General features: G+C 41.1%; 3 protein-coding genes and 1 long non-coding RNA gene across 11 annotated transcripts in view; 2 read left to right on the top strand and 2 right to left on the bottom strand.

Moving 5' to 3' along the window:
- Positions 1 to 3,292: 3,292 nt before the first annotated feature.
- Positions 3,293 to 9,100, top strand: tmed1b (transmembrane p24 trafficking protein 1b). Its single transcript, XM_017457758.3, has 4 exons — positions 3,293 to 3,582; positions 6,930 to 7,027; positions 7,407 to 7,593; positions 8,178 to 9,100. Exons 1-4 carry the CDS (start codon positions 3,409 to 3,411, stop codon positions 8,394 to 8,396), a joined length of 678 nt encoding a protein of 225 aa, XP_017313247.1. The 5' UTR covers positions 3,293 to 3,408; the 3' UTR covers positions 8,397 to 9,100.
- LOC108258826 (uncharacterized) lies at positions 8,401 to 13,901 on the bottom strand. Of its 2 annotated transcripts, none has more exons than XR_001810739.2 (5): positions 12,911 to 13,813; positions 12,429 to 12,608; positions 11,106 to 11,219; positions 10,823 to 11,019; positions 8,401 to 9,927 (listed from the first exon to the last, which is right to left on the bottom strand). It is a non-coding gene; the product is annotated as an uncharacterized LOC108258826 (long non-coding RNA). The 2 variants fall into 2 exon arrangements; XR_001810738.3 differs by lacking the exon at positions 8,401 to 9,927 and adding an exon at positions 13,820 to 13,901 and having other exon boundaries at positions 10,342 to 11,019; positions 12,911 to 13,008.
- Positions 13,902 to 15,280: 1,379 nt separating this feature from the next.
- On the bottom strand, positions 15,281 to 22,344 carry LOC108258747 (A-kinase anchor protein 8). Of its 4 annotated transcripts, none has more exons than XM_017457624.3 (15): positions 22,187 to 22,344; positions 21,238 to 21,388; positions 20,548 to 20,785; positions 19,864 to 19,963; positions 19,715 to 19,764; positions 19,328 to 19,361; positions 19,162 to 19,236; positions 18,878 to 18,927; positions 18,758 to 18,791; positions 18,548 to 18,653; positions 18,229 to 18,370; positions 17,527 to 17,632; positions 17,311 to 17,441; positions 17,030 to 17,125; positions 15,281 to 16,811 (listed from the first exon to the last, which is right to left on the bottom strand). In XM_017457624.3, exons 1-15 carry the CDS (start codon positions 22,209 to 22,211, stop codon positions 16,329 to 16,331), a joined length of 1,821 nt encoding a protein of 606 aa, XP_017313113.2. In that variant the 5' UTR covers positions 22,212 to 22,344; the 3' UTR covers positions 15,281 to 16,328. The 4 variants fall into 4 exon arrangements, with proteins under 4 accessions (XP_017313113.2, XP_017313112.2, XP_017313114.2 ...); XM_017457623.3 differs by having other exon boundaries at positions 17,527 to 17,635; XM_017457625.3 differs by lacking the exon at positions 19,162 to 19,236 and having other exon boundaries at positions 17,527 to 17,635; positions 22,187 to 22,343.
- Positions 22,345 to 24,012: 1,668 nt separating this feature from the next.
- Positions 24,013 to 27,500, top strand: part of dnm2b (dynamin 2b) — a 16,407-nt gene continuing 12,919 nt past the window's right edge. For 2 of the 4 annotated variants that reach the window (XM_053676380.1, XM_017457598.3), the window contains exons 1-6: positions 24,013 to 24,487; positions 26,040 to 26,113; positions 26,192 to 26,341; positions 26,953 to 27,037; positions 27,169 to 27,287; positions 27,372 to 27,470. In XM_053676380.1, coding sequence (XP_053532355.1) covers positions 24,327 to 24,487; positions 26,040 to 26,113; positions 26,192 to 26,341; positions 26,953 to 27,037; positions 27,169 to 27,287; positions 27,372 to 27,470 — 688 coding nt within the window. In that variant the 5' untranslated portion in view covers positions 24,013 to 24,326. The remainder of the gene's footprint in view (positions 24,488 to 26,039; positions 26,114 to 26,191; positions 26,342 to 26,952; positions 27,038 to 27,168; positions 27,288 to 27,371; positions 27,471 to 27,500) is intronic. The other 2 variants (XM_053676382.1, XM_053676381.1) reach the window with 2 other exon arrangements.

The raw sequence follows: 27,500 nt of genomic DNA on the forward strand, positions 1-27,500 counted from the left end.
TCCTCATCATCTTCCTCCTTCTCCTCATCACCATCATAATCCTCCTCATCATCCTTCTCCTCCTCCTCCTCATCATAATCCTCCTCATCATCCTTCTCCTCCTCCTCATTATCATTATTCTCATCGTCATCCTCCTCCTTCTCCTCATCACCATCATACTCCTCATCATCCTTCTCCTCCTCCTCATCATCATTATTCTCATCGTCATCCTCCTCCTTCTCCTCATCACCATCATACTCCTCATCATCCTTCTCCTCCTCCTCATCATCATCATAATCCTCCTCATAACCCTTCTCCTCCTCCTCCTCCTCCTCATTATTCTCATCCTAATCATCCTCCTCCTCATCATAATCCTCCTCATCATCCTTCTCCTCCTCCTCCTCATCATAATCCTCCTCATCATCCTTCTCCTCCTCCTCATTATCATTATTCTCATCGTCATCCTCCTCCTTCTCCTCATCACCATCATACTCCTCATCATCCTTCTCCTCCTCCTCCTCATCATCATAATCCTCCTCATAACCCTTCTCCTCCTCCTCCTCCTCCTCCTCCTCCTCATTATTCTCATCCTCATCATCCTCCTCCTCATCATAATCCTCCTCATAATCCTTCTCCTCCTCCTCCTCCTCATTATTCTCATCCTCATCATAATCCTCCTCATAATCCTTCTCCTCCTCCTCCTCATTATTCTCATCCTCATCATAATCCTCCTCATCATAATCCTCCTCCTCCTCCTCCTCCTCCTCATCATCCTCCTCCTCATCATAATCCTCCTCATCATCCTTCTCCTCCTCCTCATTATTCTCATCCTCATCATCCTCCTCCTCATCATAATCCTCCTCATCATCCTTCTCCTCCTCCTCATCATCATCATCATTATTCTCCTCATCATCCTCCTCCTTCTCCTCAACATTATCATCCTTCTCCTCCTCATCACCATCATACTCATCATCCTTCTCCTTCTCCTCATCGTCCTTCTCCTGCTCATTATTCTCATCATCATCATCATCATCATCCTCCTCATCATCAGCATTATTCTGATCATCATCCTCCTCATCATCATCCTTGCAGTTTTAAAAGCCTCCAATGACATCAGACTGTTCATATTGTCCACTGAGCGAAAGACGTCGAAATATTATTTCCCTGGCATTTAAACAGAATACGGAACAACTCATGAAGGAATAGGAATCATTTAAATGCATGATATGATAACTATAATATAGATTCGTTTGGATTTCTTGGCACTTTATAGGATCCATAGCTCACTGATGTACGTCATGTATGCAAATCAGATCAGATTTCACAACTTTGACTCACAGCTGCAGCTCAGAGACAGATGAAAACACGGTTACGGTGAAAACATGCCTGCGTCTGTGTGTGGTATTCAGCCTTAAACCAAAAATAAAAGGTCATTAGGTTGACACCATGACTATATTCTTCGTTCCTGTTTGTGACAGATATTAACCCAAAAAAATAATTGAGAAATCCACAGATTGTGACGTACGGTTTCACATGACACATCTGTAAAGCAAAAACATCTCCTCTGTAACACGCATTCATTCTGTAAGATCACAACTTCATCACAAAAATAGCTTCCCAGTAATGCAAAATTGCTCTGTAACATCAATCTATAACACAGTGGTCGCGTCCTGATCAGTAACAGTCTCGATCTGTGACGCAATGGCCGCGTCCTGATCAGTAACAGTCTCGATCTGTAACAGAATGACCGCGTCCTGATCAGTAACAGTCTCGATTTGTAACACAATGACCGCGTCCTGATCAGTAACGCAGCCTCGATCTGTTATGCAATGACAGCGTCCTGATCAGTAACACGCTCTCGATCTGTAACACAGTGAGAGCATGCTGATCAGTAACACAGTCTCGATCTGTAACACAATGACGAAACCCCACTACGTGACACAATGGTGGCGTTCCAATCTGATCCAACTCTGACACTTCATTTACTCAATACTTTTGTGGCCAAAAAGATGATAAACTGCTTCATATGCGTAACATAAATGTTAATCTGTGGTTTTCCTGAGTATGCCACATGCTCAGACATTGCCACACACCTGCAGAGACGGAAAACTGGGTTGAAACGTGTGTGTGTGTGTGTGTGTGTGTGTGTGTGTGTGTGTGTGTGGTAGCAATCAATCCTAATCAGACCAAATGTCACAGAATTTACACCATCATTTTATACACGTACCAGTGTGTGTGTATGTGTGTGCAGTGTGTAGTTTGCAGTGTATGCTGTCACCTAGTGGCAGAATGACAGTATAGTGTTTAATTATATAGTTTAATTGTTTTTACAGCCTTAACTCCTCAACCTCCAAAAACATACAGCAACAATTTTGCTATAAGAAGACAAGCCTTCAGATCAGTTTTTGTCGTGGTGTAACCTTAGAACATCTATCCACCCATCCATCCATCTATTACCACTTGCTCCTTCTTCAGGGTCGCGGGGAACCTGGAGCCAATCCCAGGAAGCATCTACAGGGTGCCAGTCCATCTCAGGGCACAATCCCATACACACTCACACATCCATTCATACAGTACGGACACTTTAGACACACCAATCAGCCTACCATGCATGTCTTTGGACTGGGGGAGGAAACCGGAGTACCCGGAGGAAACCCCCGCAGCACAGGGAGAACATGCGAACTTCACACACACAGCCCCGGCGGGAATTAAACCCCTGACCCTGGAGGTGTGAGGCGACAATATAACACGACAATCTGAAGTTGGAATATGTGGCCTTTAACCCAATGTTTACACAAAGTTTACCCTCTCTCTCACTTTATATATATATTACAAACTTCTCCAGTAGACGGAACATTACATAAATTAGAAAGAGAAACTTCTTTCTTGAATTATCTAAAAAAAAAAAAAAAAACCCACAATAACCTAAACTAGATATACATCATAAAGAAAAACCGAACATGATCCTTTATCACATTTATTCATCACTTCCGCTCTGTAAGCGTTGCCTTTTATGGAGTTTTGTGGGCGCCACCAAATGCAAATCCTCATCTGTGCCCTCCATGCTGCTAGTAATTTATATAAGATTGTCCTTCATCATACACAATACTCAGAAAATCATAAACTTTTTCTGAAACTTATTTTATTTATTTATTTGTATTTTACTTGATTGCTGTTTGTATTTATCTGCAGGTAGCGTACAGCACACGTGACTCGATGTAAATAAAGGTGAATTGACTTGACCGTTAGTTATAACAGTTTCCTGTACGAACACCTCGCGACTGTTCGAGGGACAGACACTCGGTGAATTCTGATTGGCTGCTGAAAGCGGAAGTGTCGAGGGGAGAAAAGCGGAAGAAATGAGACGACACACGGCAAACCCGAGCTAAATAAACTCTTCCGGCTCGAGTTTGGAGCAGATTTCCAGACATGGCGTTGACACGGAGGGTCTTGTGGACGGTTTTTCTGGCGCTTTGGGCTTCTTTAATCTCCGCCTTTAACCCGAGTCAGGACAGCGAGCTGACCTTCCTCCTGCCCGCTGGATCCTCCGAGTGTTTCTTCCAGCCCACGCAGAAGAACGGAACCCTGGAGGTCGAGTACCAGGTACCTGCTTTCATAAAGTACATCAGCCACTGTCTAGTGTTCATTCAGTGCACTAGATAGGGTGCAGGGCTCAGCATTTCCTTCTCTACATACCGGGTAGTGGAGTTCAATCCAACAAAGATCTCTGAAAGTCATTATTTAGTGCGCAGTGACTGAAGGGTTTACTCTCAAACTCTTATTTAGGGCACTAGATAGGGTGCATACTTGCCTGTCTCTTACCTTGTGTATTGGTAAGGTGTTTAATCTATAACCGTTCCCTGTCATGCTCTGGGTAGGGGGTACGGTGTAAAGGTCATGATTGTGTACCCTAGACCACTTGGTGAGTAAATCCCAAATGGCTTCTCTAGAAGTTATTATTTAATCTACATTGAACACCTGTTTCGTGCACTTTTAGCAATTTGGTAGCGCACCGAATCTCACAAAGCTCCCTAATAGATATGACACTACATAGGGTGTAGTGAAGCTCAAACCTGACTCACTTCCTACTTATTATTGGGTTTGATCATAATTTAACATTTTGTAAAAGAACAGGAACTATTCCAAATGTATTTGGACACCTGAACGTCAACTCATCCCTGGTCTTTCCCAAACTGCTGCCACAGACGTGTAAGATGCCACAAGTGCACTTGACTCCAAATACACCAATAGAAATAAAGTGCACTCTCTCTCTCTCTCTATCTATCTATCTATCTATCTATCTATATATATAGATAGATAGATAGATAGATAGATAGATGCATAGATGCATTTTAAAGAGGGATCTTCTTTTAGGGAAGAAATAAAGTCTGCCTGACTAAGAAGGTGGCTGTATTGTCAACAGATTATTACCGTAGCCGCTTTATCACAAATACCACAAACGTTAGACTGTGATGTGAAAACGTAATATCTACACTCCAATGTGTGTTATTTGATTAGAGCTGTGTGTTTAGTGGGCGGAGCTACTAAGGAGTTTTTTTTTTGCAGGTCCTGCTTCATATCCGGGTCAAATCACCTCTCGTGGGAATGAGGGGGGTGTCAGTTACCTGTCAGATCCTCACTGCATCAGATCAGGAGGGTTAATCAGCTGACTCACCTAGTCAGATTCTCACCTAGTGAGAAAGGGAACACAATTACTACGCTCTTACTTTGTGCACTTTCCATGGGATAGTATATAAGGGCCATTCTATGTAAATACTTTCCATGGAAAAATAAAGAGCACATATGGAGAAATTAGCATATTCATATACGTTTATTCTTTCTACAGAAAAAAGCACAGAGGGGATTTACATTTGATTCTTAGTTTAATTTTCGTTTCTGTTTAACTCATTACATACAGACATTAACCACACAGCCGTGTGATCTCTACAGCCTGTGAAGAAGTGTTTCTGCAAAAATGTCCCCTCTGTAACTTTGTAAATTTGATCTGTAGCGTCCCATCAGTTATGAAAAATTCCAGGAACGTAACACAAAAATCCATAACGCAATGGAAGAAATATAATGCCAGTGTCCCAAGCCATAACACAATGTTTGTTTGGGTTTTTTTTTTTTTTTTTGTAATTATAAATGCCTGTTCTGTAATACAATGGTGACATCCATGGTCCTGGTCCATGATACGATATCGAAGCCCCAATTCGTAAAGCAAAGATGGCATCCTGGTCTATGACGTAGTGACGGTGTCTCGATACGCAATGAAGTCGATCAGTTTATCGGATTGGGACTCCACCGTTGCGTTACAGGTCGAGACGGCGTCATTGTGCTTTGGCTCAAGTGCAACGGTTGCATCCCGATCCAACCCGTCTGTGACTTTACATTCAGTCAGTAATGCAGCAATAAAAACTGTTTAGCTAACAATATGACAACTGTCCAAACACTGACAAACTGCTTTATATATGGAATATGTAGATGACTGCTGGTCTGTGATTTTCCCTTAAAGACTTGACTTGAAACCCACAGGCAACCCACGGTAGTGAGTCTCTTAGCCATGGTAGTGAGTCTCTTAGCCACGCGAGTGAGTCTCTTAGCCACGGTAATGAGACAAATTACCACGGTAGTGAGACACTTTACCAGGGGAGTGAGTCTCTTAGCCACGGGAGTGAGTCTCTTAGCCACGGGAGTGAGTCTCTTAGCCACGGGAGTGAGTCTCTTAGCCACGGGAGTGAGTCTCTTAGCCACAGTAGTGAGTCTCTTAACCACGGTAGTGAGACAAATTACCACGGGGGTGAGACACTTTGCCACGGTAGTGAGTCTCTTAGCCACGGTAGTGAGTCTCTTAGCCACAGTAGTGAGTCTCTTAACCACGGTAGTGAGTCTCTTAGCCACGGTAGTGAGACAAATTACCACGGGGGTGAGACACTTTACCACGGTAGTGAGTCTCTTAGCCACGGGAGTGAGTCTCTTAGCCACAGTAGTGAGACACTTTACCACGGGAGTGAGTCTCTTAGCCACGGGAGTGAGTCTCTTAGCCACGGGAGTGAGCCTCTTAGCCACGGGAGTGAGACAAATTACCACGGGAGTGAGACACTTTACCACGGTAGTGAGTCTCTTAGCTACAGGAGTGAGTCTCTTAGCCACGGTAGTGAGACACTTTACCACGGTAGTGAGTCTCTTAGCCACGGTAGTGAGACACTTTACCACGGTAGTGAGACACTTTACCACGGTAGTGAGTCTCTTAACCACGGGAGTGAGACACTTGTATCTACACACTGAAACCCAAAGCACAAGCTGAGTGTCGAATGAACACAAGGCCTTCTCCTATTGGTCGACACTCAAGGTCAGGGTGCTGAGGTATGCTAACTTTTAGATCGTCAGCCTGAGGATACTTGCTCTAATCTGATTAAAGACAAGTGAGAGCAAACTCCAGGTTAGAGCAACACAAGTACACGTGTGGCCTGACTCATCATCACAACACTACACAGCGAGGAGATGCACATAACATTAAAGGGAGGGTTTGGCAAAACATGGAAATCAAACCTGATGTTCGTTTCAGCTCTTGAAGGAAGAAAATACAAACAAAACCTCAGTGATCAGGAAGAATCCTCTCAACCTCACAAATCAGCTAATAATATGACTGTGTCTTACTGACAGTCCTGAGTGTCTGAGGATGTCCTGTAATTAACTGCAGGATCAAATCCAAACTTGATGCTAAAGAAAAACTCTGGCGATGATTGATTTCATCTCATTTCAAAACCCTTCCTTTTCTTAGTTTTGAAATTAAACATCATATTCATTCTAAGAGACGATTATAATTTGCGCTCACTTTTTATCCAAGCACCAAAAAATACAACCAGTTCTTAACAATATAAACGCTGAAGCACAACCTGAGTGTAGTGTTTGTGTGTACAGTGTTAATGTCTGTGTGTGTTGTGTAGGTGATTGCTGGAGCAGGTATGGACGTGGACTTCTCCATCATCTCACCACATGGCATCCACATGGTCTCAGAGTTTCGCCGCTCTGATGGAGTTCACATGTACGTTCTCATTGGTTCTCACGGTTACTGTGCCAACCTTTTTTTTTTCTGATTGGTTTAAGTATAACATATTAAAAGTAATATTTTTAGTTATATTTGAGCGTACACTTAAAACAAAATATTCCCTATTATACAGGGATCTTTGACATGTAATAATTTTGTGCATGTGTTGTGATGCTACCATAAAAGTGATCAAAGTTTAGGCTGTTATTGTAGTATAGATTGGACCAATCAGGTTCTTGTCTTCTTTTGGCTTCTATATCAATACAAGCTTTTTATTTTTGTACTGTAGTAAATCTTGCATATTACTGCGTGTGTGATATATATGCAGGAATATATATACTTATACACATACAATGTAATTTGATGATGTGTTTAGGGTAGAGCCCACTGAAGCAGGAGACTACCAGATCTGCTTCGACAACAGCTTCAGCCGCTTCTCTGAAAAGATGGTGTTCTTTGAGGTCATTCTGGAGAACGCAGCCAATGATGCAACAGCTGAGGAAGAGTGGGCGGGGCTTGGGGAGCCTGAGAACCTGCTGGAGTACAAGCTGGAGGACATCCGGGTAAAGACAAAGTTACAGTCACAGATATGATTCTAATAATATTTCACACAATAATCTAAAAACAAAACTAGTCCAGGCCAAACCAACACAAATGTAATGTGTATTTAAATACCTTTATACATGTACTGTGTGAAGAGAGAGCGTGTAGAAGCTGTGACAATGATTGCAGGGTTATTTTTACGGTTAGGGCTATGGTTAAAACAAACTTAAAATAATCAGACAATAACGTGGAATAACCGAAGATTAGGTTTAAGGTTAGGCTTGAACTAGCTCCGTAGATTACCTAGAAATATGGTGTTATTTACCATTTAGGAGCAATGTTTGTCAAACATTACTTTAAGAGTAGAATATCTGAAAAGATTCATTTAAGAATGAGCCAAAGATCAGGTTTAAGATTAGAATTAGCTAAATATTACATTTAAGATTAAAATAAACCAAAGATTATGCTTAGGACTAGAATTAGCCAAAGGTTGGGTTTAAGATTAGACCATAGTATATGATTCTTTTAGCCAAACATTACAACTATGAGATGGAAATGATTCTCAGTCATGTAATGCTAATAACCCTGCCTCATATTGGTGCAGGAGTCGATTGAGTCGGTGCACCGTCACCTGGAGCGAAGTCGGCAGATGCAGACAGTGCTGAGGGCATTCGAGGCTCGAGATCGTAACCTGCTGGAGAACAACCTGTGGCGAGTCTCGTTCTGGTCCTGTACCTCTTTGGTGGTTATGCTCACTGTCGCCTGCACTCAGGTGTACACGCTACGCCGCCTCTTTGACGACAAGAGGCAGGTCAGATCCTGAGGACCCACCCCTCTGAGCAACCAGTATGCTTGATGGAACTGTGTGACAGGCGGTTTGGCCCTGGAAATGACTCAAAGTTTAGAGTTAAAGTGCCTTACTCAAGCATGTTGTAGCAGCTGCAGGATCAAAAATGGTGTCTTTATTCATCATCTCGGATTGCGCTACGTCCTGAGCAGCACCCTATTTACTTGCTTTATTGTGAACAACATGACGGCTGTGATCGGGCCATGCTAGATATCACGGCTGTGATGTTATTCGTGATAACACACCACCTTGAATGTTCAGTCACCTTTTATACATTTTTTTTTTTTTCCAAAGTAAAAAAAAATGCTTTTAATATAAACAATTTTGCTGTGATTTTGTAATAATGAAATGGAATCAAATGTGACTAGTGTATAGGCTAACAGCAAGTAACGCTTGTTGGATGATTACAGGTAATAGTTCTTTTGTTGCACTGCAGATTGAAACGTGAAGCCAACCTGCTAGTTTTGTAAGTGTAATTTTTGTTTTTTCTTCTTTTTAATGTGTAATGTTAAGAGTTAGCAAGCAGTAGAGAAAACACAGCAGTTAGCATCCAGGGACTTAAAGGAATGGTACAGGTATGAACTAGCAGGTTGCATAATTTTTTTTTTTAAATTCTCCTTTCAGTTTAACAGAACTTGTGACTAAATCTGAGTGTTGTATAAAGTAAGGTAATTTGGGAACATGATGTCTGAAAAGATTTTTTTTTTTTAAAAAAAACTTGAAGTTCCATAATAGTTTAAGTTTAGAAAACATGAATAATGAATTAATTCAACATAAGGAAGTGCATTATTATACTACCTGAGCAAGGTTGTAGTCTTTTAAGGCTTTTAAAGTGGAAGCTGGTATGACTTTTCCTCTCTGAAAGATGGAAAGATGGATTTGATTCCTACCCGCATGCATCTTGGTTCAGGTATTTCACCTTCCATTTTAAATTAAAAGTGCTGAGATTCAGACTGAGAATTTCACCAGCAGGACAATCATCACACATATCCTCAAAAACTCTGAGGTCCAACATAAACTAAGTTTTTTAAGGGTGGGATATCATGACTTTGTGTCTTTGACCATTTTACTACTGGTACTTGTTCACACGGTCACTAATTGAACCCTGACTCAGACATGATGCAGACAGAGCACCCTTTTCACTTGAAGCAATGTCCACTTACACGGACACCTTTAAAGGGAGGTGGCAGTTGAGCCAAAATGGAACATTGGGGAACTAGGAAAACTGGAATATACAGGGTGTCCCAAAAGTCTCCATATATTGGGGACTATGTTTGCCAGTACCACATCGGTTGTGCCTTCGTCAGTGGATGTCCGTGGACGTCTACATCTCGCTTGGTCCCCAACATTTCATCTTTTTGGTTTAAGTTTGGCAAGAGTGTTGTGTGTGATGTCCTTGCCATGGTTCCTGTTAAAGTCCATCACAACCTTACAACAGCTTGCAGATCCAGTCATGAGAATGATTTCAATAGGTTCTTCTGTTGTCAAAGGAATTCGTAAAGGTTATCTGAAAAAAAAAAATAATAAGAAGAATAACAGTATGAACTAAGTACGAAAAATTTTGGAAACCATTTTGCTAAAAAGTGTTAATTCCGCCATGCATGGAGGCTTTTTTGGATACCCTGTAGAAAAACCAATGGAATTAGAGGATCTGGATATATTAAAGACCAATGGGCCATGTTTATTTACGCTTTTTTGCGCTATATGCACGGGGTCTCCCTTCTCCCAGCGGAGGGGGCGGCACAGGCAGTCTGCCACGTTTCATAGCCATTACGACACAGCCCTGTGATTCTATATTGAAACTCTCAGTCCACCAAATGTATTTCGGTATCTAAAAACTACTAGAAGTAAAAAAAAAAAAAAAAAAAAAAAAAAAAAAGACATTAATTAAATATATAAAATAAAAAGGAAATTAAAGAGAATGAGGAGTTTTCAAGCTCAATTTTAATACAGCTTAGATATGAGTGAGCAAAAGCCGAACTTGGAGCATCAGCCGCTCCAGACCCTCCACACTGGCTACAGGCTGTGCTGTCGTGACAAAATAAACAGCTCCGACATGCCATTTCACATCTATTCCAAAGATTGGAAGCCACAGAGGGTAGTTTGCTTGCTCTCACATGTCAGCCCCTTGCCATCACGGTAACATGTGGTCTCCAACCACATGAAGACACTATCACACTTTCAGCTGTCCCTGATAGAACCCGCATGTCAGATAGCGATGCCACAAGGCCTTCAGAGGCTGACCAGCTTTTTGCTGCTGAACTCTGTCATTGATAGACCCATACAGAGCCCTGCTAGTCCAACTTCCTCCATACCTGGCCTGGGTGTGAGACCCAGAAGCCGTGTGCAGGGACCCAGCCATTATAATGGCTCTTTCAACTTGAGTTCAAACGCGCACGCACCTTCAACTACTTCAGCATCCACCAATCACCTCACAGCCCCTCGTGGTAGCGCTCCAGATGGACCTAAAGCTAAACTTAACAAGCATGAAGGTAAAGATGACTGGGACTCCCTTCATTCCTTTTGAACAACATGCTGTGAGCACAGAGCCATGATCACCTGACCAAGGCACATCAGAGCGGTTGATGCTGCTCGCCATCTGTGGGGTCAAAGGTCAAACAGTGCACAACATCTTTAACAACATTTATAATGTGATGGGTATGAAATAAAGTTGAACACACACACCTTCAGGCGTGATCCTTCAACATGTGTGTCTCTCTGCCTCTCAGACCCCGCCAGGTCTACCAGATTGAGTTGAGACGTTCTGATGGTCACCACTTCCTGTCCCATCTCCTTGAACTCCAGCGTCATAGTGAAAACGGCATGAGAGTGAGATGACTCGTGATTCATCGACGTGGACGCAACACGCCGATTACGCCATCTCATAGATCAGGGTTCCCAAACTTTTCCAGGGCAAGCCCCCCCAAATGGCATTAACATTTGACCGAAGCCCCCCTTTTGCAAGATGTCTTTAAAAAACATTAAAAATAAAGACTTCTGAACATACCCCCCCCCCTTATTTATTAATAATTACATCTTTCCATTACATTAGGAATTGTGTGTGTGTGTGTGTGTGTGTGTGTGGTTGTCTGAGAGTGAGAAAGAGAAAAGCATGTATTTATTTATTCTTCACGCCAAATTGTTGAGGCCCCCGGCGGCCCCCACTTTGAAAACCACTGCCATAGATAACACCTATACACACACTGCATCAGTTCTGTTCTGAAGACTGAAGTTTGATTAGGATTCATTTGGAGTTTCATTCCGAATTGTTTGATTTACTGATTCACTTCTGAACTTTATTTACTGATTCACTGGATCAATTCTGAATTGTTTGATTTTTCTGATTCACTGCAACAAATAAATTATTTAATGAACTGAATCTCTTCATCAGTTATGAATAGTCGCTGAATCAATTCTGAGCCAGTGAATTTACTGATTCACTGTATTAATTCTGAACAAGTTTGATGTACTAATTTGCTGTTTTTAGTTCCAAACTACTAGATTAACTGATCCAATGAATCAATTCTGAACTGTTTAATTTACTGATCCACTGTATTAATTCTCTGTTCTGTTTGTGTAACCAGTTAAATGAATCAGTTCTGAGCTTGCCCAGTTCACCAATTTATCACTTTTCTGTTCTGGACAACTGACATACCTCACCAATTTATTTGATTGGTTTTAAGTTTAATTAATTTACTAATTTATTGTATAGTGCAAGTCTTCTGAAGGAGTGGGATTCACAGGTTCACAGTAGCAATACTCTGCTCTAAGACTTAACTTGAGTCAGTAATTTGATAGAGATTCACTTGGTCAGTTCTGAACTGTTTGCTGTACTGATTAACTGTGTTGATTCTTTGTTCTGAACAACTGATCCAGATTCTGTGTAATGAATCAGTGAATCCAATCAGTTCAAGATATGTTACAAACTGATTCACAGAAAGTCAGACTGAAGCAAAATCAGTCAACTCACTAAAGACTATGTCTATGACCAGTGGTGCATGTGTATACCTGGTAGGCCTCTGCAGCTGAAGCCACATATTTCTCCACCGCTCCTTCCACAAACACTCCTTTCTTAATGTCCTCTCTGAGGAACAGACTCACTGAGGCACTGTCCAGAAGGTCAAAGATCTGCTCGTTGTAGATCTCGATAAAGGAGCATTTACACAGGAAGCTCTTTGCTCCTGCAGACTGCACATGCGCACACACACAAACTTACAATATTGTGTAACGTGACCAGAACATCCAGCTGATAAAGTCCCAAAATGCACTGCAACAGGTTAGTGTCAAATGTACCACAGAAAATGAAGATCACCCATAATGCACTTTTTAATGTAAGCAGTGCACAATTTAAAACACAGAGGTGACCTCAATCATGACTGGGGTGGGTCTGTGGGCGGGCTTATTGATGAGCGGGTGGGCCTGCTGCTGTGTCTACAGACAGGAGGGTGGTGCAAGTAGTGTTTGATGTGAGGTTGAATGTAACAGTTCACCTTCTCCACCTCTCTGCTGATGAGGGAGAACAAATGCTCAGTGCTACGAGGAATAACACCACACAACTCATCAGAGAAATCAGTCAGCTCATTCGGCCCTAAAACACACACACACACAGTTCAGCGTTCATAGCACTGTACACTGACGCCGGATCCTCAGTGCGCGCGCGTGTACATAACACACCCAGCATGGTAAAGGTCTTCCCTGAACCTGCCCGTCCACTGCATCGACGGGAAAATAAGGAGGAAAAAGATAAATCACACTTTGCACACCCACGAAGTAGTTCCAGTTTTTGACCATTAACGTTGCCTTCACTTGCAGAACCCTCACGTTGTGACAACTGTTATAAATGCGAGTGCAAGTGAGGAAAGTTGCACAGCATTTCGTTCCTTTACACCACATGTGGGCCAAGGACAATTAAGTGGACCCCCACAAGGTCCATACCATGGTTACGCCCTTGATTATCTGTACTATGTTGTCCTTTACGTCTGAAAGATTACTCGGTAAATCTAGCTCGCGCTGGTTTGGCGCCATTTTCTGCCTCTTGGGTCTCATGCTAAGCTAGCTAGCTATATATATAATATTATATTATATATTATATTATATTATATATTAGCTTAACACGTTAGCAAGGGTTATAGTCCATAGCAACAATTAAAAGCTATTTAAACGGTATTTTGCGCAAAAACCCAGGCGACAAACCACTCAGAGGTTTATGAGGAAAAGAAGAGCTACGACTCAAACAGTAAGGCTGTCGTGAATTAGCTAACGATGCTAACGACTCTCGTTAACTCGGGCTGCTAAAATCACCTTTGTTGTTTCATGAGGAAAAAATAATACACTTTAAATAGTTTTGCTGAATAAAAGTGAAGTTGCTGAGTGAACGTGAGTAAATAAAAATTACTAACCTTCCCCTCTGGTGTAAAGTAAATGAACGGAGCGCTGCACCGTCTGAGATTAAATATTTTTTAAAAAGGGGCGGGTTATCATTCTACAACCACATTGGTCAAATTCACCGTCAAACAACAGCATCTTGATGTGATTTTTCACAATAATCCCCAAATGTAATCTTTTTTAATAGACTTTTCCTCACCAAATAATTCACTACACTGGTGAATACAAATTTTTTTTTTTTTTTTTAAAAAAAGAAAAACAACAGAAAACTACTGTTACTGCATTTATGAACATCACGTTTTTTTCTTTCCTTTATAAGTTTTCATGGATTGTATCTCTGACATTTTAATTTTTTTATTATTACTTGGAACTTGTCTTATTTTAAGTGATTATTATTATTATTATTATTATTATTATTATTATTATTATTATTGACACCCAAGCACCAGGTGTAATGTGGACAATATGTTAGATTCACAACACAAGTCTTGATTTACACATATTCTAATTAAACATATTCAAATTAATTATATTTGGTAATTACAGTATTCCTTATGTATTTGTTCGACATCTACACCAGGTAATGCAGTACAAGAGCTGCTAAAATCATCAGGGACTCCATCCATCCAGGTAACTGTCTGTTTAGCCTGCTGCAATCAGCCAAGCACCTCCATGGACTGATGGCTAAACCTGAGAGGCCCAGGAGGAACTTCTTCCCTCAGGCCATCAGACTCCATACAGATCCCTTAGCACTCCATAAGGACTCTACAGTCACTCTTCACTCCACTTTGCACTTTGTATTGTTACTACATGTGACATACTGCATTTTTTTTTTGTATATTCCTGTACATATATTTCTTACCTTATTTTTATTATTTATTATTCATTTTAAATTAGTATTTGATGCACAGTCTAAAGAGGAGTCAGCCATGTTTCCATTTCACTGACAGTATACTGTATATAATCTTCCCTGGGTGGTGGTGGTAAGAAAACAGACAACAATTTATTCTACACTATGTTTATTGCATCACGGAAACAAACTTCTGTAAACAACACATCTTGGTATTTGTCAAATATTTCTGTTTTCTGTAACATAAAATCCAAATTAAGGAAGGTCCTCGCTTATGCAGATAAACCTTTATCTACCTTTATCTTTAAATAAACCTTTACCAAAGCTGGGCTGTGACCTATAGTGCCACCTAGAGGCCAACTTTTGTCTTACTGCTTACTGGCCCAATGTCTTCACTTACTACAATAACCATTGAAGCAGTGGGCAAACATTTACAGTGTAGGAACCTATGCAATTTTTATTAAAATATTTATGTGTTTATATAACATTTTTTTATGTTTCCCGTAATAATGTGATTACGTGGGCTTGACCGATCATGGTGAAGGGGAGTGACCTGTTATGGAGGGAAGGGACACAGTTTTGGAATTGCGTTCAGCAATTATAGGGTATCCCGTTTCTTTCTTAATTTTTCTATGTTCTTATGATTGTTTTCAGTAAAGAAATTAGGTCTTCGAAACACACGTCTACCATGATTCCTCCACAGACATAAAGGGTCACAACAGACAGCAGAAATTCAGTAGTCACTCATTTTCATTGTAAATCAATACAATTTTATTTATGCATGAATTTAATCAAGTATAATTTGTGGATATTGCTTTAAAATAATTAAGAAATTATTATATAGGTCTACTATAGACACTCTTTTTATCCCACTTTATCACATCTATTCATTCATACTACAACCCTCAGGCATCAGGTGCAAGTCAGGTGTTTCTGTTTGAATTTCTTGTGTTTTTGATTAAGTTCAATTCTGATTACATTTAATGAAAAACGAAATAAATTCTCATAAAACGGGTAAACGAAAACCACAATATACAGCAGACTGGCTTATCAACAGCTGGCTTATTAGTGAGGAAAACAGCAACCCAGGTTCTAGATAGAGCTACAGTTGTCTTTGTTCAGTCATATAGAATTAACCTTGAGGAAAACGAGGGCATGTTTCTACCGGTTTGTGAACCAAACTATTACATACTCAGTTGAATGAATTTACTGATGAACAGCACAAAAATAACAATAATGGAGGAGTTTACAAGCAGTATTTTTGGCATTAAGAACATATTTTACAATTTCAACATGATTCCTTCAGAATCATGAAGGAATCAAAACAGAAAATCAGTGTTATAATGTTGAACCGTTTAAAAAATAATAATAAATAATAATAAATAATAAATAATAAGCCCAGTGCATGTCTAGCACAACCTGCTGGTTTCACAGTGGTAAAGTGCTGAAAGTTTCCAGATTTGACAGCGGCACTGTGTAGGTGGAAAACAGTGTACATGTACAGAGAAAAGAAAAATTGCTTTGTGATAAATTCCTAAATGTCACAAACATACATAATGTCTATTAAACTCCCATAAGATCCAGGAGTTTGACTTGATCCAGGCAACAGAATCTGTAAAGAATTGTTAAGTGACTAATAAACGGTCACACAGGTCAAAGTTTTTACAATTTGACTACAAAGCGTAGTCATCCTCTCCCAGTTCTTCCTCCCCCAACTCCACTCCTTCCACGTCTTCCTCTTCATCCAGCAAGTCGAAAAGCAATTCCGTCAGGTAACGTTCTTCAGGTTTCTCTCGCACATCCTTGTTCCTTATTTTCTCTGCAGCTGGACCCACCTCTTCACACATTGGCTCTGCCTGCTGTTCCTTCCCATTCTTTTTTGCCTCTGCAGCTGGGACCACCCGTTTAGACAATGGCTCCACCTCGTGGTCTTTCCCATCTCCTACTGCCTCTTCATCTTGGCTCGTCCGCCCACAGAACGGCTCCACCTCGTGGTCTTTCCCATCTCCTACTGCCTCTTCAGCTTGGCTCGTCCGTTCACAGAACGGCTCCACCTCTTGCATCATCATGTCTGCTTCTGGATCTGGAATTGCCCTTTGCCCTGTTGACCACACCACTTCCGGTTTCACTTCAGACCCACCAGTTACCATGGAGTCCTGCAAAGCATTCATGGTTAGCACGGTTGAGGGTCTGCTCTTCATACAGACGAAAAGAAACATGTGCTGACAATAAGCGATATTCACCAACATGGTCTGGAGCCCAACTGAGATATGGTTGTTTAAGTCTAAAATTTTAGCTGAGCCTGCACTACACAAATGTACAAAATCCTGACAGATGTTGGAAAAAAAAAAACAACACAACAACAAAACCTTACCTTAAGGTGGCGCTTCAGTTTCTTGCGGACACACTTGTTACTGAGGATGCTCTGGGCAAAAGACAGCCCCCAATTTTTAGACTGTTCCATCATAATCTTCATGGATATGAACATAAACATACACATTTAGACTCGATCAGGAAAAAAAAATTTTTTTATAATGTATTACAAATCAAAACGGAAAGCAGAGCAACAAATCTCACACGTGTACTGATGCTATAGATTTTAACGATGTGCTTGCATTAGGCTGTTTGTTTATTTTACACATGGGGTGCGTGTACCTTGCAGTTATTGATATGATCAGGGGACTTGAGGTGATTCTGAATTAAGTAATGCTGCATGGGTATGTATACATCACACGCTAGACAGTGAGCTGCTTCTGCCTTCCTCATGAAGTGCTCCATACTTATGTCTACACACACACAAACACACACACTCAATAAGTCAATATACGACATATGAAGCAAATGCAGAGAAGTACAAAATGAGTCAGATACCTCGAGTCAGGTCCTTATCTTCATACAGCTGACAGATGGCATCACGGTGATTCGGTATCTGATTAATGAAATCCTCAACCTTCTTATGCTTATAACTTAAACGTGTCTGCTAATTACCCAGGTACACACACACACACACACACAAAAATCAAACAAAGAGTGGTAAGTCATAATGCATATGCACAAACATTGTCACTGTCTCTAGGTACCTGTGGCTGGACCATGTATTATTAAACAGTAACATCTTTTTAAATGTTCTACTGACTCTTGGTTCCACCAACATGGAACCCTTCAGGAAAATGTGTTAGCTGACTAGGACACACTGTTAGAACAACGGGCAACAGTTGGCTTAGCTAGTTAAATCTATTCATAAATTTACAAGCTTAATAATCAGAAGCCGGAATGTTAATGAACCCTTTACAGTATGTGATGGTTCCCATGACTTAACAGAGGAGGGAAAATTGGGAAAAAGTTCACTAGTAGCTTAACAGTTTAGCAGTAAAAAGAAAGACTTCTGCCAGACCAGACTTGACCATCATACGTTTTGTTATTCAGTCCCTACTCCAGTCATAAATCTGGTCATTCAGCGGCACGTTTGTGTCTGTTATTAACCTGTCTGTGCTGATAAAAATTATATATCCACATATCTGGACACCTTCAAATGGGGGAATTTTGAACATTTTTGGAGCAGTAGTGTTGTACCTGCAGGAAGTCCACAGTCGGTTCGGAGAGGTGCTCTGACAGGAACTGGAAGTGATCTTTGTGGAATTTGCTCTCCAGATGAGCTTCCATGTTCTTTTTGTAGAACGAGTGAAACTTGCACACCGAACATACAAAAGCTATCCTGGTGACCATGTGACAGACAGGAGAAATGGCCAATCAGAACATTTAATAAACTCTCAGACGGTACAGCACTGCACGGTTTAATGCCTGTACTGCAATTACTTTGCCTCGTTCAAGATAACGCACGGTTTTGGGGTTTTTTGAGGTTCTAGGTTCTGGAGCTGGATCTGGATCTGACCTCTGGGCTGTGATCTTCATTCCTGGTCTCCAGAAAGATCCCTGCTTCTTCCGTGTGCCATCAGGAGCCCGAGTCTGTCTGCCCTGCCGCTTTATAGAAACCGCCGCTACAGAAACGATACGGGTTCGTTAAATCGGAGCAGGACCAATTGCTAAATAAATGAGGTAATATGGACAGATGAATAAAGGGAGAAGAATAACTAATACTCACTGCAACTTTGTCCTTCAGCTGCTGATTTGGAGGCCTGGGCAGAGAAAGATAGATCAGTCAGCTCATATTAGCGATACTCACAGGTTCATAAGAGTTTTGTTCGACATAATTTACACTTACTGGTGCAGGAGTTAAATCCTCACCGGTCTCCTCAGTGTGACGTTCTGCATCTAGACATCAAAAAAGAAAAAAGAAATTCATTAACAAAAAGTTCTATACAATAGTCCTGTTCATGAACCCTTCTAAAAGCAAGTACACTGTTTTTTGTTTTTGTTTTTAAATAACGTATCAAATGGCTTTAAATGCATATCTATGGATATCCTAGGACAAAATATTAACTCTGTTAGCTGCTCAATCTGGAAACTCCGGTCTAAAAAAAAGGAACAGAAGGTCCAGGGTAGTACCTATATCAGATAGTGGAACCTTGTTTTTCTGAAGCTTCATTTTAAGCTGAGCAAGTTCCTCTTCGATAGACAAAACTGTGTACAAAACACCGAGCAATAGATGTGGCTTAATGAATAACGTATTTAAAAGGGAGGATTTCATGAGAATAACAGGACGGATGCTCACCGACACTTTGTCCTTCAGCCCCTGAGTTGGAGGCCTGGAAAGATGCAGATATTTTTCACTTGATAATGAAAGACCTACAGGTTTCCCCCAAAACCACTACAACAGAACAATGACTGATACGATCTAGATCAATTCGACAAAACATTATAACCGATTATGACATGTCTGTGGTAGTAAGATGCAGGGATTTTGTCGCTCAGGTTCTTCACATAGCCTGTAGAGGACTGGGGACCATTTTTTATCTAGATCCATGTCCAGATGGACCTAGTACATCAAGTCAGTTATATTAAAGCTAAACAGCCCAGTGTGATTCTAGAAAGTTCAGTTTTTAAGGCGATTCTCCTCCTAAAACTAAAAAAAAAATTGAAATAAAATAAAAACACTTACAGATACGAGCATTGTGGATCTCTCAGATGCCTCCCTCTTGTTTGTTGAATCTTTTTAATACATAACAAACGATAAAATGTGAAGAAGATAAAAGAGAAAGAAAGTAAAAGACTAAGGCAGAAGTTCAGTAGCATTGTTGGTCTCGTCACCTCCTGCAGATTCAGTCTTGCCCATTTTAATCTCTGGCTCGTCGACTGTAGTGGGGCACCCTTTCCTCTTCTTCCCAGCTTGCTCAGGTTTGCACTGATGCTTTAATACCAGATCCACATGTTAATCCACATGTCATAACCCATGGTACATCTTTTCATAACACACATCTGTAATGCTCATATGTAGAGTCCAAATACGATAGTCCTCACTGTAGAATCAAGTCCAGGGGGTAGAGGTAAACCCGATCCAACTCCTCGAACGAGACACGCTTAACAACTAATTTCTCCAGCCTTGAGCTCACTGCACTGTCTCTGTGTCTCCATGTCTCCACACCAAAGGTCCATAGTTTTGGTTTGTCTCAGCCCAGGTAGTAGAGGCTGGATCAGGTCAGGCTATACCACCTGGAATTTTTGTTTGAAGGGTACATGGTCCAGTCTGGTGATAAGTAAAGTTTCTGTACCTATTAAATTGGTGTATTTACAGATGTTTGCTCATTTCCAAACTATTATCTTGGATACTATTATCTTGTGTCACACTTTAGCATCAATAAATTATATTCAGAACTAAAATAGCTTCTTGTGTGTCCGACTACTTAAGATGGTTTAGGTCAATTAAACAATTTCCAGAAAAATACTTCTTATGCACCTCCCAGTGGTGGAGTCAGCTATGTCATGTACTCTTACCATGGTATTTAGGGCCTGCGCTGTCTGCTTTGCTAGAGCCTTCAGAGCTTTCTGTCGGCGTTTCCTTAACTTAGCTTTCTGCTTCCTCCTGCTGACCGGTGAGGAGTTCTGCATTTCGGTCGATCCAGCACCATGACAGCCATCCAGTGCAACAAAGTCTATGCTTCCATGCTCTGACATTTCATCACTAATAAAGTCATCTGATTTGTAGAAGCCCCGGGGGTAGGGATATGTGAACCTGAATATAGAGAGAGGTGCAGAGATGAGACGGTGCCACCTCGAAATTCTTTTTTCGTGCATTGAATAATCTTTTACCTTTAGTCTAACTTTTTTGTCACTCAAAGTTCAGTAAAAATCATGTTAAGCTCTGCACCATTTATACACTACAAGGACATAAATTTGTGAACACCTGATAATCACACCCATGTGTCCTTGTTGAACGTCTCATCTGGGCAGATCTGGTCAACAACTGACTAAAAGCACCATTAGACACGCCCATTGTTTTATTTATATGTTAATTTAGGCAACATGGCTTAGCTAGCTGTGGAAGACTAACGTTGTTGTCAGTGGTGAGATGTTTAAATTTCATCACTTCTTCTGACACAGTGGAAGAAAGGAATGTACGCTAAACCCTGACACACGTTCCTTGTTCCTTGCAAAAGTACATCGAAATGGCAAAAACCGCGTCACCTGTCTCTGCGACTTCCTTCTTTCCGCGCCCCTTCCCTGAGCGTGTTAATTTGCTGGTTGATTCTGGTGATGACGTAATCCTTGCTTGTCCTCATAGAAGAGTGAGGAGGCACGGAATCCAGGCACCTGAACTGGTTGTGGTTTCCTGTTTCTGAGGACAGGTAAGTGGGTGCAGAACACCTTTAAATAAATTCACAAAACCTTTTGGATACGTCTTCACGAGTTCAAGCACCGTGACCGTATGGTGTGGGTTACGGTGCTCCAGATGAAGAATATTAAACCATCCGTAACCCTAAAGACTTTCATTGATTATAATAAACACACACACCACCAAGTCCATGTTACCGCTGGACTGAGAATAAACAGTATGGTGAGTCATTTCCATTAAAGGATTAGGTAGAGGGGTGCCAATACTAACGTGCAAGGCAGCAGTCAATAACTGCACACCTACAAAGTGACGTGAATTGATTAAAATGCATTAAATCTATTTAATGGAAACCTGAACATTAGGTCAAGTCTAAAAGGTTCTCTGCTGAAAAAACAAACAAACAATAGAAACCATGACATAAATCCTAATGGTTTCCACTACAAATACCATTACAAACCATCAGCTAACCATTAAAACCATTACCAGTGTTTAATGGTATACAATAGACATAACATATTACCAACAGAAGGCAACATATTACCAGTAGAGACCCACAGAGACCATTACAGTTTCCATTAAAACCAATACAATTCCCATTATAGCCATTAAAACCACTACAGATTTGATGAGGGTTTCTGTTGGGGGGTTTTTTCAGCAGGGTTAATGAAAACATTACACAAAAGCCCAGCAGAGCTAACACACCCAAAGTTATTTCTTATTTATATGTTTATATAGGCTCATGTAGACATGCATTTTATTTTTAAAAAATGACTAAATTAATTAAATATTTAAATGAATTACCTGAACGGAATCTAGAAGTCGCCATACCGACCTCCAATCGAAATCTCTCAATAAGAGAACAAATTAAACGGCTCTTATTATTATTCTTCCACTTTGCGTCTTCCTTCTTCCGCAGCCAATTTCTTCGTCGTCGTCTTCTTCTTCAGGAGAGTTGAGACCGGGACTGCGCCACAGCGCCACCTTTCTGTCATTCCAATCCCTACCATTTAAAATGGTAGTTCACCCGAACATTCTGTCAATTACTCACCTCGTGGCGTTCCAAACTCATAAGACTTCATCTTCCGAACACAAATGAAGATATTTTGTAATGAAACATGGGATTTTTTTTTTGATAAACATGTGTTTTGTTTGAAATTGTTTGATATCAAAAGTGCAGTGTGTGGAGGGTTAGTATAGTGAAGAGTGACTGTAGAGTCCTTATGGAGTCCTAAGGGATCTGTATGGAGGACATGTCCGTGTTGAGGAGTCTGTTGGCCTGATGGAAGAAGTTCCTCCTGAGCCTCTCAGTTTGAGCCATCAGACCATGGAGGTGATTGCCTGATTGTAGCAGGCTAAACAGACAGTAACTGGGGTGGGTGGAGTCCCTGGTGGTGTAGGTGCCATGCAGAGAGAGGAGAGCAGACCGGGAGATGTGCTGAGATTCACCGAGTCAGTAAACTTTCTATAGCCCCAGTATGGAACTTTTCAGGATCACTGGGGAGACCTTGAATTCCCTCAGCAGTTCCAGATGGTGCAGCTGTTGTCTAGGTTTGTTCACCTGAGCTTGAGTGTAATGCATCCAGGTCAGGTCCTCAGAGGTGTGTACTCCTGGATACCTGAAACTCCTCACTCTCTCCAAAGGGGTCCTGCCAATCTCGAGTAGGGTGTACTTCCTCTGCTGCCTCTGAGGAGGCTGGGAGGGTTGTCTCACATTCATCTTCATTGTTGATCTTTGTATTTGCAATTCAGTTCATTTCATCTTGGATATTAAATTCTTAAAATTGCATTTTTCATTTTTTTATTTATAAGTCAGTCTTTTCATTTCTAATAATTCTAATATTCTAGTATTTTGCAAATATACACACACCTTTCCTGGTAAATCCTTTGCCTGGCCTTCACTCATATATCATCAGCACCTGATAAAGTGGTGCTTGAAAGCTTGTGAACCAGTTAAATTTTTCTATATATCTGAAAAAATATGACAAGAGATCCCAGTTAAACAAATGGAGAGGAAAAAAAAGTATTATACTCGGTCATTTATTTATTGAGGAGGGCACATGGCGCCAGGGGCCTGCATGAGAAATACTAATAAATTAAATCAATTATACACCGCACACTAAGACACACCAAACAGAGACATCCGATAATATAATAATGTAGTGTTAGCCGCACGCTGATAAAACCTACGATAATTTAAAATGGATAAGCCTTTACAAAGAGGATGTAGTCTCTTAGCTGAGAGAGTTAATACAGAAGGGATGCTCCCTACACAATGGAGACCTCACACTGAACATGTCTGAGAACCACTGGGTTAAATAATGTCAAGTTTACAGGAACATCAGGAGAACATTCTCTCAACCATAATAAGTAACTTGCTGTAGTTGTAATTTGGTGAGTATGTTTAGCTTTTTGTTTTGTTCTTGTATTTAGTTTGCTGTCAGGTTTAAGAGAGTGTAATACTGAGTAATAAATGATGACTTCAGTGTTCAGAGGTCGGTTTAAGACTCAGCGGGTCAAAGTGCCGGAATTTTACAGAAGAAGCAGAAACCCCATCATCCAATCATGACACGGAAGCGTTTGACGGGCGGTTAGATTGACCATTGAGAGCGCGGGATTCCTCAATGAGGACGGGTTTATGGAAGTTTTATGACAGTCGCCTGACCGGATGGAAAAGTTGTCGGTTTTTCCGTTATTTTTGTTTGTGAAGGTTTTTGGTAGCTTCAGTCTTTCCGTAAACATTTAACCACACCAGTGTTTTATAAAGATTTTGAATACACTAAGCCGTTATAATGCATGTATGAAGCTGAATTGCAGCTCGGGGGAACGTGCTGTTTTTATTTGCGCTCTGTAAAAGCTCCAGCTGCAGCTCCGAGTCTCCGGTTCTGACCCAGGAGACTTCTCCAGCTTCATCTCTCAGTCAGTAGGATTCGGTTCCTGAGCCATGGGGAACCGCGGGATGGAGGAGCTGATTCCTCTCATCAACAAGCTCCAGGACGCGTTCAGCTCCATCGGGCAGAGCTGTAATTTGGACCTGCCGCAGATCGCGGTGGTCGGCGGGCAGAGCGCCGGGAAGAGCTCCGTGCTGGAGAACTTCGTCGGGAGGTTAGCATCGTGCTAATGCTAAATACTAACAACAAACAAACAAACAAACATCCTACTGGGAAGATTAATACCATGTTTTTTTATTATTATTTTATTTTATTTTATTTTTTTAAGTATGTGGTTCTTTAGTTAATGTGGAACCTGGAATGCACACACACACACACACGCACTCGCGCGCAGAATAAATACACAGAAATACACTAATACACACACAATACATATACACACTCACGCATACACAATACACTTATACACACACACACACACACACACACACACACACACTAATACACACAATACATATACACAATACACTAATACACACACACGGTGTATTTTATATTTGTATTAGATGAACTGATCTCCAGTAATAAATTGTCTTACAAAGTTCAATAAAAACAAATGATTATGTAATTAATGTTTTGAAATTATTTAAAAATGATGAGTTTTTACTTGAATACTTCCTCAGAATAAATGTTACTGCACTGGAAATGCCACAGATCCATCCTGTAACTTTTTCTTTTTAAATTAGAAACATTAAAATTGTGTTAATTTAATGAAAGTGATATTTTTATGCACAACTATTACTTCCTGTACGTCCTTGCAAAAGTTACCCAAAACCATTCGTTTATTATAATCTTTTATTATTATTATTATTATTATTATTATTAAGACAGCAACCGTAGCAGAAACAAGTCAGCCATGAAACTATATAATAATAACCTTAAAATAATAAATTATAATAAAAAATTATGTAATAGTTGTGTTAAACTCGTTGTAAGAAACAGTGAATCCTCGTCGTGTACATTTTACACTGTTACACTGTTAAACCTCACATCTTTACTTAATCAACATATTACACTAATTATATTAATTACAGAAAAGCTTTTAGAAGCTGAAACTGAAGTATTTACTGAAGAACACTAATGTACGTGTTTGTTGATTGTTTCTCGGCTGTTTTGCGTGTGAACTAACGTAACGTATTGTGGTATTGTAAGTGCATGTTATCGGAGCTGAGGTTTAACCACGTAACCGAACTCCTCGCATAAACTTCTCCAGAGGAGTCACGGAGAACTGATCACACACTTTCACTTCCTCTTCCTGTGCCGCGTGTCACACTGCATTGCGGCCGGGCTCGAGGGTCTGTGCTGAGAACCAGGAGGAGGGTGCTTAGAGGCAGCAGAAGGGCAGCTAGCCCTAACCACAGCTCCATTCACACTAGCAGGAAACACTTCTCAGGTCAGATTAGCATTCGTTAGAGAGATACGCCAGTAGGTAGGAATATCAATTTACATAAATTCCCACGAACAATTGTTGTTTAAATTAACAATCAATTAATCAATCACAATTATTAGCATCCCTGCTAGGAACACTCACCAGAGGCACCAGCAATTTCTGCTACTTCCTTCCAAGCGGAAGGTAACGAGAGGTTGTGTACGACAGGAGAACTTCTCCGTACACGGTAACGAGAGACACTCTGTGTGTGTGTGTGTGTGTGTGTGTGTGTCTCTCTCTATCTCTCTCTCTATGTGTCTTTGTTTCTCTCTGTCAGGGATTTTCTTCCCCGAGGTTCTGGTATTGTTACTCGTAGACCCCTCATCCTTCAGCTGGTCAACCATAAAGCAGGTACACACACACACACACACACACACACACACACGGTATAGTGTGTTTTGTCTCTTGAGTGTTTACGCCCCCCCGTAGAGTACGCCGAGTTCCTGCACTGTAAAGGTCGGAAGTTTGTCGACTTTGACGAGGTGCGGCTGGAGATCGAGGCTGAGACGGACCGCATCACCGGCTCTAATAAAGGAATCTCACCCATTCCCATCAACCTGAGAGTGTACTCTCCGAATGGTAACACACTCACACTCACGCACGCACACACACACACACACGCACACTCACTTAAAAATGTAAAAATGAAGATTAGGCACTAGCAGAACAACAGCAAGAGGAGAACCGGTCATGCAGATGTTCTTCAGTAAAACATTTTTTACCTGTGCTGTGTTTTTCCTTTGTTTTACGAAGAGACCTCGAATTAGCAGCACGACTCGTGCTAGATCTCGGGTGCACTGGAATAACGGTGGATAGCTGGAATAACGGTGGATAGCTGGCGTAACTTTCTGAAGCACTCAACATCTTTTCCTCAGTTTAACCATCGCAGGAGATCGGATTTCAAGTTGCTTTCTGAGATTGGAACATAACGTCCGATATTTAGCACGGGTTAAAGTTTGTGCGTTGCAATTTCAGAGTCGCACTCGCGTTAGCGTTAAGCTCGGACGTGAAAACAACAGTTTTGTTGCTATTTTGAGCTTTCGGAGCTCGTGGAGGCTTCATTTTACCTGTGAGAGTCAGTTGGATTTGAACTGAAGACATTATGAAATAGCGTTGGTTAAAGAGGTAAATTACGGCTCTTAACGATGGAATGTTATGTTAATAAGCTGGATCTTTCTCTTGTCTCTCAGTGCTGAATCTGACTCTAATTGATCTTCCCGGTATGACGAAGGTCGCCGTTGGCGACCAGCCACAAGACATCGAGTTCCAAATAAGGTAATCGGTTAATGAGAAGATGAGCCGAGAGCTGATTGGATCAAAACATTATAGGAACCTCATCCAGTCAGTAATAACGCAGTGTGTGTGTGTGTGTGTGTGTGTGTGTGTGTGTGTGTGTGCGCGCACAGGGACATGCTGCTGCAGTTCATCACGAGGGACAGCTGTCTGATTCTGGCCGTCACTCCTGCCAACACCGACCTTGCCAACTCCGACGCGCTCAAGATCTCCAAGGAGGTCGACCCCCAGGGTGTGTGTACTTGTGTGTGTACGTGTGGGTGTGTTTATGTGGGCCTACTTGGGGATCGTTGACCTTTGACCCTGTGCCTTGTAGGTCTCCGCACCATTGGTGTGATTACCAAACTGGATTTGATGGATGAGGGGACGGATGCCCGAGATATCCTGGAGAACAAACTGCTGCCTTTACGTAGAGGTACACACACACACACACACAGGGTAATAT

This window comes from Ictalurus punctatus, chromosome 26, assembly GCF_001660625.3.
Source record: "Ictalurus punctatus breed USDA103 chromosome 26, Coco_2.0, whole genome shotgun sequence".
In the NCBI taxonomy this organism is placed as follows: Eukaryota; Metazoa; Chordata; class Actinopteri; order Siluriformes; family Ictaluridae; genus Ictalurus; species Ictalurus punctatus.